Source organism: Macaca mulatta, chromosome 11 (genome assembly GCF_049350105.2).
Source record: "Macaca mulatta isolate MMU2019108-1 chromosome 11, T2T-MMU8v2.0, whole genome shotgun sequence".
In the NCBI taxonomy this organism is placed as follows: Eukaryota; Metazoa; Chordata; class Mammalia; order Primates; family Cercopithecidae; genus Macaca; species Macaca mulatta.
In genome coordinates, this window is record NC_133416.1 from 77,385,546 (window position 1) to 77,403,872 (window position 18,327).

General features: G+C 34.1%; 1 protein-coding gene across 6 annotated transcripts in view; it reads left to right on the top strand.

Moving 5' to 3' along the window:
• CNOT2 (CCR4-NOT transcription complex subunit 2) overlaps positions 1–18,327 on the top strand; it is a 107,782-nt gene that overhangs the window by 60,958 nt on the left and 28,497 nt on the right. For all 6 annotated transcript variants that reach the window (NM_001265869.1, XM_077953074.1, XM_015152183.3 and 3 more), the window contains 2 exon segments: positions 2,200–2,322; positions 10,608–10,674. In NM_001265869.1, coding sequence (NP_001252798.1) covers positions 2,200–2,322; positions 10,608–10,674 — 190 coding nt within the window.

Below are 18,327 nucleotides of genomic sequence, written 5' to 3' on the forward strand. Positions count from 1 at the left end.
TGGCTCAAGCCTGTAATCCCAGCACTTTGGGAGGCCGAGACGGGTGGATCACGAGGTCAGGAGATCGAGACCATCCTGGCGAACACTGTGAAACCCCGTCTCTACTAAAAAAAATACAAAAAACTAGCCAGGCGAGGTGGCGGGCGCCTGTAGTCCCAGCTACTCGGGAGGCTGAGGCAGGAGAATGGCATAAACCTGGGAGGTGGAGCTTGCAGTGAGCTGAGATCCGGCCACTGCACTCCAGCCCGGGCTACAGAGCGAGACTCCGCCTCAAAAAAAAAAAAAAAAAAAAAAAGATAATTAAATGTATCTTCAACTTTCACAAAACAAACTTCTAAAATTTTATGTGTATTGAATCTTAATTTGCAAGCTCTAAAGTGATTTTTTGCCACTGTTTGCTTTTTGAAATTACTCACTAAGAAACATCTATTTTCCCTCTAGCAGGGGCTACTTAGGGAGCTGGTGGATAGGCATGTGGGATCCTAGTCTGAAATAACAGAGTTACAGAATAGCCTTCTGTAATTCACCAGGAGTCTGCTTCACAAAAAAAGATTAAGTACCTGTGTTCTAATAAATTGTTAGACCCTTAAAAAATATCTTTGTTTATTTCACACCTCCAGCAGTTACTCGCCTAAAAACATATAGCAAAGTACTTTATTTATCCCTGACTGAATAGGTTTTCAGACCTTGTTAGGATGAGGTCAGTCAAATAATTAAATTTCCTACATATTTAACAGGGAACTTAAAATATATAACAAATGTTACACATCATAGGTGCTTTCAACAGAGTTAAATATAAAGTTTGGCCTTTAAAGTCTGCAACATAGTTCACCACGTCTACTGATATATAATAGTGACTACAGCATTTTTTGAAATGAGACATGGAAATTGTTCACTTATTTATAATGGAAGAAAATATTCTTTGTCATAATGAATGTACAAGACAGATACCAAATTTGAGATGAGTTTTCCCCAAAAGTGTACTTGTGAAAAGACATAGTCACCTTGTATTCAAGTCTTTAAAATCTCTCCTCTCATTAACATTGGTTTACCTTGATTTTCAAAGTACTGTTAGGAGAAAGACACATTGACCTTCAATAACTTTAGTCAGTTAATAGTTTTGGTAATTTTATAGAGGTCACGTTTTAAAAATGATTAAAAATAAAAATTAGCACAGAGTTTAATAATTACAGTTGGCCATTCATACCCATGGGTTCTGCATCTGTGGGTCAACCAACCGCAGATTGAAAATATTTGGGGAAAAATAATGGATGGTTGTGTCTCTACTGAACATGTACAGTCTGTTTTTTCCTGTAATTATTCCCTGAACAATACAATGACTATTTATATAGTATTTACATTATATTAGATATTATAAGTAATCTAGAGATGATTTAAAGTATATGAAAGGATGTGTGTAGGTTATATGGAAATATTATAAGCCATTTTATGTGAGAGACTTGAGCATCCGTGGATTTTTTTAATCCATGAGGGAAGAGGTCCTAGAACCATTTCTCCACAGATAACAAACAACAACCATTTATGTTGGTGTGAGCTCAAAATTGCTAACGTTGGATGTTACAAAGACTGGAAAAGCAAACAAATACACAGATTATATCATTGAAATAATTTTACACCAGTATGATCAATGAAAGATTGTACTCCAGTTATGTTAGTAGGTACTTGCTTGAGATAAAATTCTAGTATGCCACTATATATACACTGATTCAAAAAATGGTATATTTCAGTAAATCTAGATTGTAAGGAAAGATGAATGCTTGGGAAAACAGATAACTGTGAAAATAAGGTGATGGCAAATACACAGAGGTGGAAGATGCATGTGAAGATTTTGAATAATTAAACCTAAACTTAATTTAAAAAAAAAATCTATGTATGGGAAAATGATATTTGGGGTTGCCATTTTTGAAGAGTAAGTGATACTTAGTTTTTTTAAAGGAAGTGGAATTGTTAAGATAGGCTTTATGTGATTCTCCTACTTTTAGGGTCTGGAAATAAACATCTAACACTTTATTGTTATAATCAGATTTATGACTTTATCATATGCCCCACTAGCCATTAGTTGATCAATTTCTGTACCTTAACAATGCTCCCTTCATGTTCTGTTTTCCATGTAGGAGTAAGGTAAAACTGAACATTTTCCAAACTATTACCCTTGATAAAAGTAATATTTTTGTTTAGGTGACAAACAGCATGTTTGGTGCTTCAAGAAAGAAGTTTGTAGAGGGGGTCGACAGTGACTACCATGACGAAAACATGTACTACAGCCAGTCTTCTATGTTTCCACATCGGTCAGAAAAAGATGTAAGTTAATCAGTTGTGTTGTATTTTTTCAGCAATGTAAGTCTGTGTCTGAGTTCCTGAAAAACAGCGTATCAAGCGCAGAATACTGTCTGTGGTTGAGTGACAATCTTTTCGGCACAGTGCTAGTCCCTTTGGTGCTTGTATCCTTTTGGGATACAAAGACAATGAACTTGTATTCTAATGGGGAAAATAAATATCCCATGATTCTCAAGTTGGGATATGGTGATAATGTGGTAGAAGTACTCAAAGACATGGAGTAAACATGGTATAACTTCTAGATCACTGATTTTTTTGTTTGTTTGTTCAATATGGGAAATAATTTGTTTGATATTAAAACAAATGCAGATATAGAACAGAAAGCAGATTTATGCAGACTTGAAGATACAATGGCAAGCTGCAATAAAACTTTATGCTTACTGTGTCATCTAGCTGTAATTCTAGACCTCAGGTGTATCTCTCCTGTGTTCAGCCATAAGGATACTACAGTAGCAAAAATTTGGAAGAACTGTATTCAAAATGTGATGGATGATATAGAGATATGAATTAAATGCTTTGGAAGGCTAATAGTTCAATAATCCCATTTGAGATAAAAGGATTTAGAATGTAACCAAGTCATAATTAGCAAATTTATAAAATATTTTAAAATGAATGTAATTATTAAAATTCTGTTAAGCTACTTTATACACTATACACTCTAGTCACACCAGTTGCGTTCTTATACTTCGTACACCTGCCCAACTTTTTTACCTTTCACACCTTTATAAACTTGCTATGTCTAATTTCCTTATGTATAAAACAATCTACTGTAGTTATTAACCTAATGAGATTTTTACTGATGTTTGAAGTATTTATAAAGTTCTAAGATATGTAACAAATGCCCTCGTTTTTCTTTGAAGTTGATCATTAGTAAATCACTTCCTTTGTCTTTGCAGAATTTCACAAATCGGCTTAACCTACTAGGTTTATGCTAGGACATTTGTTATTCTGTTTTGGTGTTTTCCTTTTTTATTTTGATTTGAACATTTTTGTGTCATTTTGGAAACAAACTATCAATGGCATTATTGGGCTTTTTTCAACTAATGTGTGTTGTGGCTTTGTTCATAATTAGTGTGTAGTTTAACAGCTTGTGGAATAATGCCATCTAATTTTTTGTTATCTTACTGCCCTTTTAGCTATGTGCTATGTAAGTTATAATTGAATTATTATTTACACAGGTTTCTATTTTAAGTGTTGACCTTGTAAATAAAGAATTTGGGATATATTTTTGATAGTACAACTACAAAAACAAAAACCTACAATTTGTGTGTATTGCTGTGATTATATAATGAAAGTTAAGTTTGCTTGTAAAATGTTAATGAAATATTTATTACTGATGAATGCATTTATTCTAATTAGGAAGATAGGAAGCTTTCAGATTGAAATCTAAAATAAAGTATATAAAGAGAATGAATGACAAAGAGATATATGTCTTCTCAAAAGCAGAAATACTATATGTCTAAATTTTAAAATCAGAATTAGTGTATATACTTACACACATACTCACAAATGTTGGCCACCATTCTGATCCAGTTGGTTGTCACAGAAGTAACAGAATGGTTTGCTCCACAAAACCTTTTTTAAAAAAACATTAATTAACAACATAGTATGGCATAGGAATTAAGAACTTGGACTCTAAAGCAATACAAATATGTGTGTTTAGATCCTGACTTTGCCTGTTAGCCAGAACTTCAACAAGTCTCAGTTTCCTTTTCTGTAAAAATGGGAGTAATAATATATTCCTCATAAATTGGCTGCTGTTGCTGTTACTTTTTTAAAATTACAAAATAGCACAGGGAAATTATACAAATTTTTAAAAATACACTTGAAGAAAAATTACCTATAATGCTCTCAGAAATAATTAATTGCTAAAATTCTGATTTTATGTTTAAAATATTTTTATTTAAAAATATACGATTATTTAAATCTTCTGGGTCATACAGACATATTTTCCGTCAAAAAGTTTGTACCAGTTTTTACTCTAATCACCACTCTCCATGCCAACAAGAATACCAGCAATTACATTTAAGTCTTTGCTAATAGAAAAGCTTATTGTTTTCATGTACATACTGTAAAACATCATTAATTTTACACACACACACAGTGTGATGTGTCTTTTCCACATAGTTATTGGTCATTTGTATTTCTTCCTTTGTGTACCTTTTTTGTGCCATTTTCTATTTCTCTAGTGAGATCTTAAGTCTTACTCGTTTGCATTCTCCATGTATTGAGGATAATAACCTCTTGTCATTCATTACAAATATTTTCCCAGTTTTTACCTTTAATTAATGGTATTTGTAGTATACGTATATGTATCATTTTAATTAAATGTGATCCACCAGTCTTATTTTTAAATGGCTTCTGTTTTTGAGATCATACTTAGGAAGACATTTCCCAATTACTTTCTTATCATACTTTGTTCTTCACATATAATTTATGTCCATTAGAAATGTGTTTTGGTTTAACCTGTGAATTGCAGGGTTCCAAATACTTTTTTTTCTACAAGCTTATCCAATTGCCCCGACAGCATTTATGCTTTAAATCATGGATCAGAAAACTTTCCCTTAAAGAACCAAATAGTAACTATTTTAGGCTTTGTGGACCAAGAAGCAAAATCAAGGATATACATAAAATCATAACCTATTTTGTATAATAGGTCTTTATATAACCATCTGTAATGTAAAAACTTTTCTTAGTTCATGTATCTTACAAAAACAGGCAGTGTGCTGGATTTGTCCTGCAGACAATAATTTGCCCACTCCTGGGTTAGATCATTCATTTATGGCTAATTAAAATATCCCTTTATTATATGTGCTAGTGTCTCATACATTCTTAGGCCTGTTTCTAAGATCTTGTTCTGTTTACCATACTGATTCTGTGTCAGAACTACGTCATTGAATTGCCATAGCTTTGTAGACCATTTTAACGTCTTGGGTAAGAATCTTCCACATCCTTTTTTTAAAAAAATGATTTTTAGTTATTGCACATTAATACCAATGTAGATGGTTTTTCAGAAGGATATTTCTCCCTTTAATCTTGTTCTTTATGCCTTTTAATAGGGTTTTACAGTTGCCATTTTCATTGCATTTTTCAGATTGGTTTTTACTGACCTATGGAATACTTTGTGCATTTATTTTATAACAAATTGCCATGTAAAACTCTTTTATTAGTTTTTGGTGATTGAGAATGTAGGCCCTGGAAATCCTACTGTATGAATTTTTATGTCAGCTACCTGATTTGCTAGCTATGTGTCTTAGGACATCTGTCTCTGCGTGTCTCAGTTTTCTCATCTGTAAAATAGGAACTATAGTACATAGCTTATGGAGGATGTTTTTTTTTAAGTGGGAGAATAGTTAGTGTTTATGAGGGGGGCACTGAAGTGACTGCTGTAATTAAGACAGACTGTAGAAAATAGGTTAGCAGTTAATATTAAAAACCTTTAAAATGTAAACATTCCTTGAGTCAGTCATATGTCTTTCTGTAAATTTGTACTTCAGCTCTAACCTGACATTCAGACAATATAATATAATGCCATACTTTTTTTTAAAATAAAAAATTTGAATCTCAAGTGTTTAACACTAAGGAATTAACTACATTGAGTATTACACTATTTTTCAAATGTTCCTTATGTAAGCTTAAGAATAGTTTAATGAAAATTGTTTGAAATACCTAGTAGATGCATATCGTCAGTTATCTGATTTGTAAGCTACCCTGTTCTGTGACTTAATGACTGTTTTGTTTTACTGCCTGCCTCCTCCCTTGCCCCTTTTCCCTTTTGTTCTTTTTTGTTTGTTTGTTTTTGGGGATTTTTTGAGTCAGTTTCGCTCTTGTTGCCTAGGCTGGAGTGCAATGGCAGGATCTTGGCTCACTGCTACCTCCGCCTCCTGGGTTCAAGCGATTCTCCTGCTTCAGCCTCCCAAGTAGCTGGGATTACAGGCGTGTACCAACACGCCCAGCTAATTTTTGTATTTTTAGTAGAAACAGGGTTTCTCCTTGTTGGTCAGGCTGGTCACGAACTCCTGACCTCAGGGGATCTGCCCGCCTCAGCCTCCCAAAGGGCTGGGATTACAGGCATGAGCCACCGCGCCTGGCCTTGTTCTTTTTAATGTATTAACTTCTCATAGTCTTTCCTTTTTTTGTGCCTGTTTGCTACATTTCATTAGTTTCATGTTTTAAGTCATTCGTTTTCCAATTTTAAAGGTTCTTTAGCTTCTCTCTAGATCTGGAACTCTATGTGTGTGCATGCATATGCTTTCTTCCTTTTTCTTTGTCTCTTTTTCTCTTTGTGGATATGATACAGTTAAAGTCATAATTCATTTGTGGTTTTTGTCCTGGAATAATAACATAGTGCTAGGAATTATGTTATCACCATAATTTTGAGTATATTATACAGTCTTTTAAAAATAATATTTTAAAACAAATATTATTTTTTAATTGCTGTCATGGTCAGGGAATTTTTATGTAACAAAATTTTTTTGTATTTCCTTGCAACAATTTGTGGATTTCTTTGACATTCTGTGTATTAAAGGATAAAGAAGCTCTGTGATGGGTTAGGGAAATGACCAGAATCACATTACTATTTCTTCTAGTTGCTTCCTGCTTTTTATTGTTGTTTGACTGCTGTGTGCATTATAGATTTCTGAGAGATTTGGAAGACCTGATTATTTTGATGATTTTAGAGTGTGCTTTAACTTGTTGTTTTCACCTTTCTATTAATTAATCTTTTTCTACCTTTTGCCACGCTTGAGAACACAAGTTCTACGCCTTATTTTACCTGGAATTTGTAAAGATAAACTTTTCTTTAGCACCCTGGGCAAAAAGTTACATAAATTAAGGATATTATTTAATAAATTTCTCAGAGTCTGAATACCCGCCCTCACTCCTGTTAATGATAGTTCTGCAACTGAGGGGAAGATTAGATTATTAGCAGCTGCTGCTACCATTTATTGAGCACATACTATATGTCGTATTTTATTTCATTTAACCTTCACTTCAGCTCTGTGAGGTAGGTAGTCATTTTCATTTTATAGGAGAAACCGAGTATTGGCTGTTCCATAGGTAAGTGGCAGAACCAAGATTCAAACGCAGATTATTTCTGACTCCAAAACTAGGCTCTTTCTATTTGTGCTGCATCCCCTACTGTAATGTGTTTCTTGATCTAAAGTTTTATACTTTTCTAAGAAATTTACCTTTATATTATTAACTTTCAGAATTTAAAAAATATATAAATTTTGTTTTCTGTTAATAGTACTTACTGTTCTGTCAGTATATTTCTTGTGCGTTTTCTATACTCTCATAAAAAGCATTTCTGTGACATTCACATTTCTTCACTGTGTGTTAAATCCATTTTTAGCACCAATTTATTTCATGAAATATTGCCTTCAGAATTTAAAAGTACAGATTCTTAGGGATAGACTTTATAAGAAATTAGATATTTGCATTTTTGAAACATTTTGAGGCAGTAATTTTAACATATGTCTGTATAGCTGATCGATGCTTATTTTACATGAATGTGTTGAAGGTTATAAACTCTTAAATTTAACGTTAAACTACTTTTATTATTCCTGTAAAGCTGTGTTTACTAACCGCTTTCATGTGGTGGCACATAGAGAAAATTATATTTAATATTACACACTGTGGTAAGTGAATCACCCTACTGCTCTCGATGTCAAGTAGTTGGCCTAGGGACCCACTGCCTCTTTACCTTCATGCTCTGCTTCCCCTCCCTACTTACTCCCTCCTCCCATTTTGAGAGGGCAGATACTCAGGCATACTTGTAACTCATGGATGTATAATCAGTGTGAGACAGTAGACTAAAATGTGTGTTGTCTGGAGTTAGCTATTCAATAAACATAAATATCTGATGAAAAATGTTTTAAGTGTTTTGACAATATTCACATTATGGATTGTTTTAAGTCATGCATTTATGTTGGCCAACACCTTATATTTGCAGCCTTTAGAAACAACTATACTTTTTTATTTATAGCTTATAATGATAGAAAATCATGATTCTTATGAATTTTATATAAATCTTTTACCTCCCTTTTTTGATGGTTGATTTGTATTACTGTTAGGAAAACCAGATTTTAAGCTATCAAGCATTATTTGGAATAAAGAAGGCCACTACATAATCATAAAATAAAACTTACTAAAAAGGATAAAACTTCCTTTCTTTTTTTTTTTTTTTTTTTTTTTAAATTTTACTTTAAGTTCTAGGATACGTGCGCAGAATGTGCAGGTTTGTTACATGGATATACATGTGCCATAAACCTTTTCCCTTGTGTGATCAACTAAAGCTTTATTATATGTTCTTGTTCTTGCAATTTAGAAATGAACTTTTAATATACTTAACAAAATATTTTCAGTTAATGCAGTAACAGTAATCTATAATACCTAAGAAAAGAACTTATTAGGCATCTTTTGATCTGTTGGGTTATACTTGGGAAAGAATATACAGTTTAGTTGTATAGATAAAGAATGTTAGTTTAATTGTCTAGGTTACACATCCTCTGGATTTGGGAGGGAATATTTGTAAAGTTTGATGCTTTTTTGTTTGTTTGTTTTGTTTTGTTTTGTTTTTTAGAATAATCACTACTGTCTTAATAATATTACTGCTTTTTCTTTTTTTAGAGTGGTGTATAACTCAGCCCTACCTCAGGAGTGTCTGATGTTTATCATTGGTCTAAAACTATAGTTGTATAAAAAATTTTGCAAACTTTAGTATAATTAAAACAACTTAGAATTTTGACATGAAAAAAGTATGAAATGTATATTGTAAAACCTCTACCATTTAAATGTTTGACCTTGCAGCACCACAAGACAGGATGAGAAAATAGAAAAAACAAACAAAAATACTTGTTTCACTTCTTGGTTTTTCTAACTGTGTCAGTGTCAGCATGATTTCCCATCCCTGGAAACCACACATCAGCCTCTGATAGTTATCTCTTTTATGAGTCTCCATTCTCCTCCTTTTCCGATTATACCCCAGCTAGTCAACAGGACATAAAATAACTCTTACTTCTACCACCAGAATGCCTCTTATTTTTAGTTCCACTTCTGCTGTTGTCATTTAGCATCTCAACATAACCCATTTCTGCTATTAGAGTTATCTTCCCAAAGCCCATTTTGATTGCCACTTTCTTGCTTAATATTATTTTTCTTTTTATTGCTATAGTTGGTAGCCATTCTTGTATGGCATTTATTTTGCATTCTATGCCCTAACATTGGTGAGCTTTATCTCCGAATAGAGGTGAACTTTATCTCCTTTCATAGTTATCCTGTCACCACTGTTTATGTTCTCTAATAATATTACAAACCTTTATTATTTTTTTTTTTTAACAACTGGATACTGGGTTTTTGTGTTCAATTTTTAAATTTTTGTTCAATTTTTTTGAATTTCAATAGTTTTGGGGGTACAGGAGGTTTCTGGTTACATTACTAACCTTTATTACACTTGTTACACTGCATATTCTTGAGGGAAGACCCCTTCATTGTATGTACCTAAATGTTACCACTCTGTATATTCCTGATACCTTTGTGTAGCTCCAGTGATGTTTCATGTTTCCTTTAGAGCATTTACCACACTGTGCCTTAAAATATAATGAGTTGTATAATTCATTCTCTTTCCCCACTAGATTGTAAGCCCCTTGATGACATGGCTCATGTCTTATTTAATTAGGATGTTTTGATGGTTGTCTCATATAAGACAGGAAATACACAAATATGCACACACACATATTTTCATTTACTCAGCTTCAGTATTTACTTTGAGTATATAGCACTGCTACCTTCATTTCTATGAGGAATATAAAATGAATGTATGTTCTGTGAACATAATATATCTTCAAATAATTTACATCTACAAGGAAAAAAAATTGATGAAGTAAATTCAAAGGCATTGTACAAGCGCCATGAAGTTCATATCACAAATATATAAATTATATACCATATCTATATAATGTTTTTTAACTTGCTAAGTGAAATAGTAGTGTTGCTATAGCTGAAGTTAGTGTGACTTTTAGAAAACTTACAGTATTAAATATTAATTTCATTTGCACAGTTTGGTTTTATCCAATTGTGATATTCTCTTAAGAAGCATGGAATCTATTATAGAACGTTTGTTTTATGTTTTTCTGAAGAATGAGAAAAAGTGTTAGATTTTCACATTTATGGTATGATTCACAGATTTGTAGAGTATAATTGCAATGCTCTGTTTTCTTTATGCTCTAATATAATTAATTTGTTTCTAGATGCTGGCATCACCATCTACATCAGGTCAGCTGTCTCAGTTTGGGGCAAGTTTATACGGGCAACAAAGTAAGAATTTTGTGTTTATTCTGGGATACTTTATTCAAAGAGAAAAATAAGTAACTACCAAATAAAGAACAACCAGTACTTCCTTTGTGGGTTTATTGTATGATTTAAAAGGAAAAATGTTTAATTTTCAGAGTTTTATTTTACTTACATAGCAAAATCTCATTATTTCAGATCTTATTGATCCTAAGGTTGCTATTACTTTGGATATAGCATAGAATGAAATTTATTTCAACATCTTTTATATCTGTAATTTTTTTGCAGTATTTTTGAAGAATTTGCTAAACAAACTAAAAATAGACATTCTCTGTTTTCAATTAAAGAAAGTTAAAAGCTTTTCTTAGTTTATTTGATTGGCTACTCTGTGTGTGTGTGTGTGTGTGTGTGTGTGTGTGTGTGTGTGCGCGCGCGCGCCTGTTTAAGTAAGCTCATTACTTAGCGGTTTGTAAAATGTTCTTTGTTTCACAAATATTTCTGAAATATTTCTTCTTTTGCTTTAGCTCAATCTGGATATAGAATCTAGATTTTTGACTCAAACAGTTTAATGCTTGTTCCATTTTGCAGGCTTCTATTTCTTTTAAAGCGCTGTAATACTTTTAAAGCGCTTAGCACAGAACCTAGTGCATAGTAAGTGCTCAATAAATGTTAGCTATTATCACATAAAATTTTCATAAAACTAAACAATAAAATATCTTTATATTTTCTCAAATTAACTTCCCAAATTGTTAAATATTAGTATGATTTTATCTCTGTTAATGTCAGATCTGTTGATCTCCCATTTCTGTTAATGTAATCTCTGTTAATAGAAGGGAATTAAAAGTGTTATAAATTCCCATCAGACATTATAGGATAATTGAATAACTGATGAAGACATCCGATGACTGACTATCTTAACCAGTTTCAAATAAAAATCAATAATTTGATTTGGAACTCTCCCAGTATAATGAAAAGCAAAGTTTTGATAGGTATCAGAATAGTTTGTCATACCACTTTACCTTTCAAATTGATTCAAAGTGGGAGGATGAAACTTATTTTGTATACAAGCATGGTTTCCATTTACTTTTTCTGTCTATCTTTTGTGGCTTTTCTCTTTTTTTGCTATGGAAGACAATTTTGTTAATGCAGAATTAGTAGATAAAAGTTATTCTGTATTAACAGTTTTTCTCCAGTCAAACCAAGAAACATTTTCATAGCTTATTACATAAAAAATATTGTTGTTTATCTACAAATATTTATCCTAGTTGTTGAAGGACTATTATTAGCTAGTAATTTATTCTGCTTACCCTGTGTTTTAGTATGATTTTCACCTTTCTGGTAACCCTTACTATAGAAATATCTAGCTATTTTAAAGCTACCTTTTGCTACCTTTTATTTCTTTAGAGCAACTGCAAGGAACTTACTTTATCTTTTGGAAGACCACCATTTATCACAGCAGAAAGTAGATATGGATTGGAGAAAAATTGTATTTGAGAAACTAAGGTTATTTTGTAAAGGATAATGGCAATTACTATAGTTATAATTAGCTATCTGGATTTTTAAAAATTCTAGTCTAATTTTTTTAACCTACAAATGTGAAATTGTAACTAGGCTAAGATATGGAATGGGTTAGGTGTGAAATGCAGTTATGCCATTGGTATGATAGATATTTATGTTTTTGTTTTTAAGGACATACAAAGATTAATACATGAGCAAATTTATTTTCATTAGAAAAAGAATTTTAAGGTACTTATTAGTTTAGAAAGAAGCCATGTATGGCAAACATTTTCCATTGGAGTTCAATCCTGTCACATTGGTGAAGCAACATTTTGAATGTATGGCTTACTCTTTTAAAATGACATTTTAAATGTTAGATAGAGTACAGAAAAATTGAACCTTAGATCAACTTTCCAAGATGTCAAGCTAGAAGCTATAACTAGTGGAGAAAGAAGGAGTCTAGGTTGCCAATTTCTGTCTGTTAGGACAGACCCAGGAAGGCCAAATAGGTCATTCAGCTGGTAGGTAATCTGAACAAACACCTTGTCAGACAGCAGAACACAAGCTACCATGTGGGGCTTGAGGGTTAAGGTTTTAATAATTTAAGTCAGAATGACAAAACTTAAGGGACTGACTTGAGTGAAAGATGGAGAGAGAAGGAATTAGTAGGTGAGTGTAGATTAGAGATATTATTCTTTTTTTTTTTTTTTTTTTTTTTTTTTTGAGATGGAGTCTCACTCTGTTGCCCGGGCTGGAATGCAGTGGCCGGATCTCAGCTCACTGCAAGCTCTGCCTCCCGGGTTTATGCCATTCTCCTGCCTCAGCCTCCCGAGTAGCTGGGACTACAGGCGTCCGCCACCTCACCCGGCTAGTTTTTTTGTATTTTTTAGTAGAGACTGGGTTTCACCATGTTAGCTAGGATGGTCTCAATCTCCTGACCTCGTGATCCGCCCTTCTGGTCCTCCCAAAGTGCTGGGATTACAGGCTTGAGCCACCGCGCCCGGCCTAGAGATGTTATTCTTATGGCCACTTATAGTAATTGCACATTGACATTGGTGTAACTAAAAGTTCTTTTGTTTCCCAAGTGCATTGAGTACCACTATTAATTCTATTCAGTTGGCAAACTTTAATTGTAATTCGTGCCATTAAAATGTGAGATCTACTATCTATTGTGTGTTCTTGATGGTTAGAAAGGTTAGCAGTGGAAGAGATACAGAAGGAAGAGTGCCCTCTCTAGAAGTAAGAGTCACTGAGATTAAACAAGAAAGGGAGTTCATCTTGGAATAGATACAGAAGTGCTTAAACCTGGATTTGGCTAGATTTGGGTGGAAGTGATTATGCAGTGCCATGAGGTAGCCAGAGAATGCTGGCTATACTAGACTCGTATGGTCTTCGGTTCTAGTATAGTATGATGGTATCCAAATATGTAAGAGACTTTTCATCCAAGAATTCATGTGAATACTGTGCATGGAATGATAACTATAGAAACCAGTGGGCATACTCTTGTATTCAAGTTGCATAATGTTTCCTATTTGTTATATTTGAGTGTGTGATAAGCTTTTAGGTGAATTAAGTCCTCACTTAACATTTAAAAGTTTTTTGAAACTGCGACTTGAAGCAAAACTACATATAACAAAACCAATTTTTTGTTCTCATCATCATTACAATGGAATGATGTTGAATGAAACAACATTATTCAAGGACCTGCTGTATGTTTTTTTGCCTAAAATCACAGTTTGCAAGAGCGATGAATGGCATTAAGTGAGGACTTGCTGTACACCTTACAGGCTTCAAGACCCATGAGCTTGCTTAAGCTGTCTCCTAGATTAGAATCAACAGGGAACCAGGAATTAATTTCTTCTGGATAGTCAAAGCATTGGAATTAAGTGGTTGATAGTTGCATTTACCTTTTCTTAGTTACCAACAGGATCTAGGGCCTTGTAAGATTGGAGAAAAAGGAAACTGTCATTTACTGAGTGCTTTCTATGTGCATATTATCTTATAGGCACATAGCTTAGCAAAATATCTGGGTGAATTCATTATACAAATTTGTATCTGAGTTCTCAGAGGACCCAGGTGTTTAGTTGGAAGAGGAACTAAATCTGTCTTTCTAAGTTCTGGACTCCTAGCTTGAGAACAATGACATAGTCTCATGCTTCCAGCAGACATTTCTTTAGCCTCCTGCTTTAAGAACACCTATGTGAAAGGTGTTTGCTTCATAGAGAACCCAGAGCACAGGTGGGGTGGTTCAGAAGTGATGCTATCAGCTATTTAAATAGGTGCATGACATATTTTGGTTGCTTTAGGAAATTGTAGGACCATTGAACAGATACTAAATGCTTAGTAATAAGTACGGAGTGCTCTGGGATTTCTTGCTGTCTCGAACACGTGTTTTATAGTTGGGGAAGATAGGACATATTTATATGTAAAATATTAAATAACCGCCTATCATGCTAACACATAGATTAAAGATACCATGTGCAGAATGGTGTAGACAGACTTTTAGGGAGCAAAGTCTGTCTATACCATTCTCCTTGAGGAGAACCAAAAAAAAAAAAAAAAGGTTATCTATAGTGGTATGGAAAAGCTTCAAAAAGGTGGTAGGAACTAAAGTTGACAAATACTTATTGGGTCCCTACCATACATGTTCTGCCATGCTAGATACTGCAGATGTGTGGTAGAAGAGATCATCTCATTTATGCCATCTCTGCATAGTGTACCTACTGCTGTGGTGTTGCTGCATTATTTGTTGCATGTCTTCATTGCCTTTGTATCCTCAGTACTTTGCATATGACAAGCACTCAGTAAATGTTGAATGCATGATCAACAAGAGGCAGTCTCATATAACCTAGTAGGATAAGTACACAAATGATTTTACTGTGTAGTAGAGTAAGAAGTTCAGGGTTATTTGGATATTTCAGATGAGATAGGGCGCATTCAGGATGGTACAGCTGTAGACTATTTGGATATTTCAAAGGCAGGAGTAATCACGTATCTTGGAAAATGATTAGGAAAAGAATTTACTGATGAGATTATATTTGAGATTAGCATTGAACACACTGTGAGTAAACTTATTTTAGCAGTGGGAATAACATCCACAGCATGGGATAGATTTAGGAATGGCCTACTATATCAAGACAGGAGAAACCTGTTAGGCTTTTAATACTGATTTCAGCAAGAAGTACAGTCTTCACATTTCTGAGAGATTTATTTCAAGATCATTGCTACTTTCCAAGTTTAAGAACACAGCTATAGAATAACATTTTCCACCATAAAACATCTGTTTTTGTTTTTTTGGAGAAAACTATCACTTCATTAGACTATCTTATTTTATCTTCACTTTTGGTACCACCTGTTGGCTTTCTTTCCATAGGTATGTCTCATACACAGAGAGAGCTAATATTTATTGAGTATTATTTACTGTGTATCAGATGCAGTTTTAAGTATTTATGTGAATTAACTCATTTAACCTTCACAACGGCTCCATAAGAGGTTAAGGAATTTGCTCAGGGTTACACGGATAGTAAGTAGTAGAGCCAGGATTATATTACTTTGTAAGAGTAACTATGTGAACATGAGCTGAAAACATCAGTTTCTTTGAAACCTGAATGCCATGACCCTAGAAAGCCATTTGTACATAGTCGAAGCTACCGGTGTTAAATCCACAGATGCCAAGAATCTATTGAATTAAGACATTGTGATAGAATGTATTCATTCTAATAATTATGTATTTATTGGGTACCTACAATCAATGAGGTATTATTTCAAGATATAAGTAAGAATATGGCAAATAACAAATGTCCTGTTTTTATGGAGCGAGAGAGAGAGGGAATGTTACTACTCCTGCAGTAGTCCAGGGAAAAAAAAAATAGGATGACTTGGACTAGTGGAGGTGTTGAGAAGTGATCAGATTTGGGACATTTTGTAGATAGAGCTAATGGGACTGGATGATGTAGGAGTGAAAGAAAGGGATCAAGATTGATTTCTAAGCTTTCAGACCTGCAAACCTTTGTGAATGAGTGCCACTAATCTAGAGCAGAAATGTAGGTTGAGGAATGTAGAGTGTACTTGGGAGATCCACACAGCTGTTCCACAGGTAAAGATTCTGTGGCACTCCTCTAAAGATCCAGCCAGATGTTGAGACTCTCAGCTGATTTGAGCACAGCAGCCACTTCTCATAGCTGTTGAAGCCACTTAGCTCCATCCATGTTTCTTGTCTCATGCATTCTTAGCACATAGAAGGCAAAGCGTGTTCCTCCTTCAGGTGTATAACTTGTCCTTATTTTCATATATCTTGTCATTCTCTCAGACAGAACTATTGTAACATTTATACCCACCTGACTCCCCACCACTGCCACCACCAGACACCTGGCTAAGTCTCATATGTTGTTTAATTCATATACTATCTTCTATCCCCTCCAGGAAAATTTTTCTGCTCCCAGACTCACTCTATTCCCAAGTCTGAGTTAGTTCTTACAAGCACTCAAACACTTCGTGTCTACTGCATGTAAACACCTTGGTCATAGCACTTATTTATTTTTAAGTAGTCTTTTGTGTCTCTAGAACAAGAGAAGGGAAAGTATTCTTGGTGAGGAGTTAGATATGAGTAGTTAAGGACAGATTTGAGGAAAGGAATAGAGAAAGAAGAAAGAAGATTATAAATCAGATATGTAGTATGTAAACAGTGAAATGTCCGTTAAGGTTAGAAAACATCTTTGGGTCTTGACAGAATTTTAATACTATAGAACAGTGGTTCTCAACCCTGACTGCACCCATAGAAACACCTAGGGAATTTTTAAAATTTCACTGACATGATTGCCCAAAATCACAATGGCTGGAGAGGAGACCCAGACATAAAAGCTCCCTGGATGATGCAAACATTATTAACTACCATTAAAAAATGGAAAATGATATTGGTTGCAAAAAGGACATTGAAATAGGAGTCAAGAAATTGGATCATTGTCTTTATGCCTCATTACTTGTGATCTTGAGCAAGTCACTTAATGCCTAGAGTGAGTTCTTGATCTGTAACCTACTTGGATAATCTCTGGAGTCTTTTCTATTCTAAAATACTTTCAATTTAATGAAGAAAATTGCATAAGGAAATCATTTTACAGGGATCATTAACCAGCTAAGTGCAAGACAGGTTGAAGGTAAGAAGCCATTGAGATAGAGCACCATTTAGAACTGTTGCTCTTTTTATTTTTTTTATTTTTTTTATTTTTATTTTTATTTTTTTTTTTGAGACGGAGTCTCGCTCTGTCGCCCAGGCTGGAGTGCACTGGCTGGATCTCAGCTCACTGCAAGCTCCGCCTCCCGGGTTTACGCCATTCTCCTGCCTCAGCCTCCCGAGTAGCTGGGACTACAGGCGCCCGCCACCTCGCCCGCCTAAGTTTTTGTATTTTTTTTAGTAGAGACGGGGTTTCACCGTGTCAGCCAGGATGGTCTCGATCTCCTGACCTCGTGATCCGCCCGTCTCGGCCTCCCAAAGTGCTGGGATTACAGGCTTGAGCCACCGCGCCCGGCCGTGTTGCCCTTTTTAGTATGGGCATGCCAGTGAGTTCCTAGAGGAAGCTGGCTGCTTTGCAAATGGAAAAGGGGACACTTTGAGGCATCAATTAAGGACTACTCTCTCCTACCCCCATAAAGATTTTAGAGGACTTTAAGTATGAATATTCAGGATTTGGTTGCTATGATTTTATTTTTTTCATGTAACTTAGTATTTTTTGTTTCTAGTAAAATATTGAATAAAGAATGACATATTTTGCCATAAGTGTTTAAGGGATGAACTGTTAAAAAGTTTGTGCAGTGAAAATAATTAATGGAATAATTTCTTAGATCATATTCTTTAAGAGTTTCTGAAAAATGATCAATAAAGAATTTGTTTTAACTGTCTAACACCCTGCCAGATAAGAGGCAGGAATCTATTTAGAATGTGTTTATATAGTCCTCCTAATATTGTATTATTTGTAATTATCAGTTGTTAGATTGAAAGAAAAATTTGACTCAGAATTATAACCTTTTAAACTTTTTTTAAAAATTTGTTCTTTTATTCTTTGTAAAAAGGTGATAACCCTCTTTATAAGATGATTATAAGAAGGAAGTGAGATGAAGTAGTATAGTGCTTTGTTGAGAAGTGCCCGATAAATTTTAATTTTACTGTCCCCCCAGTCACCTGCTCAT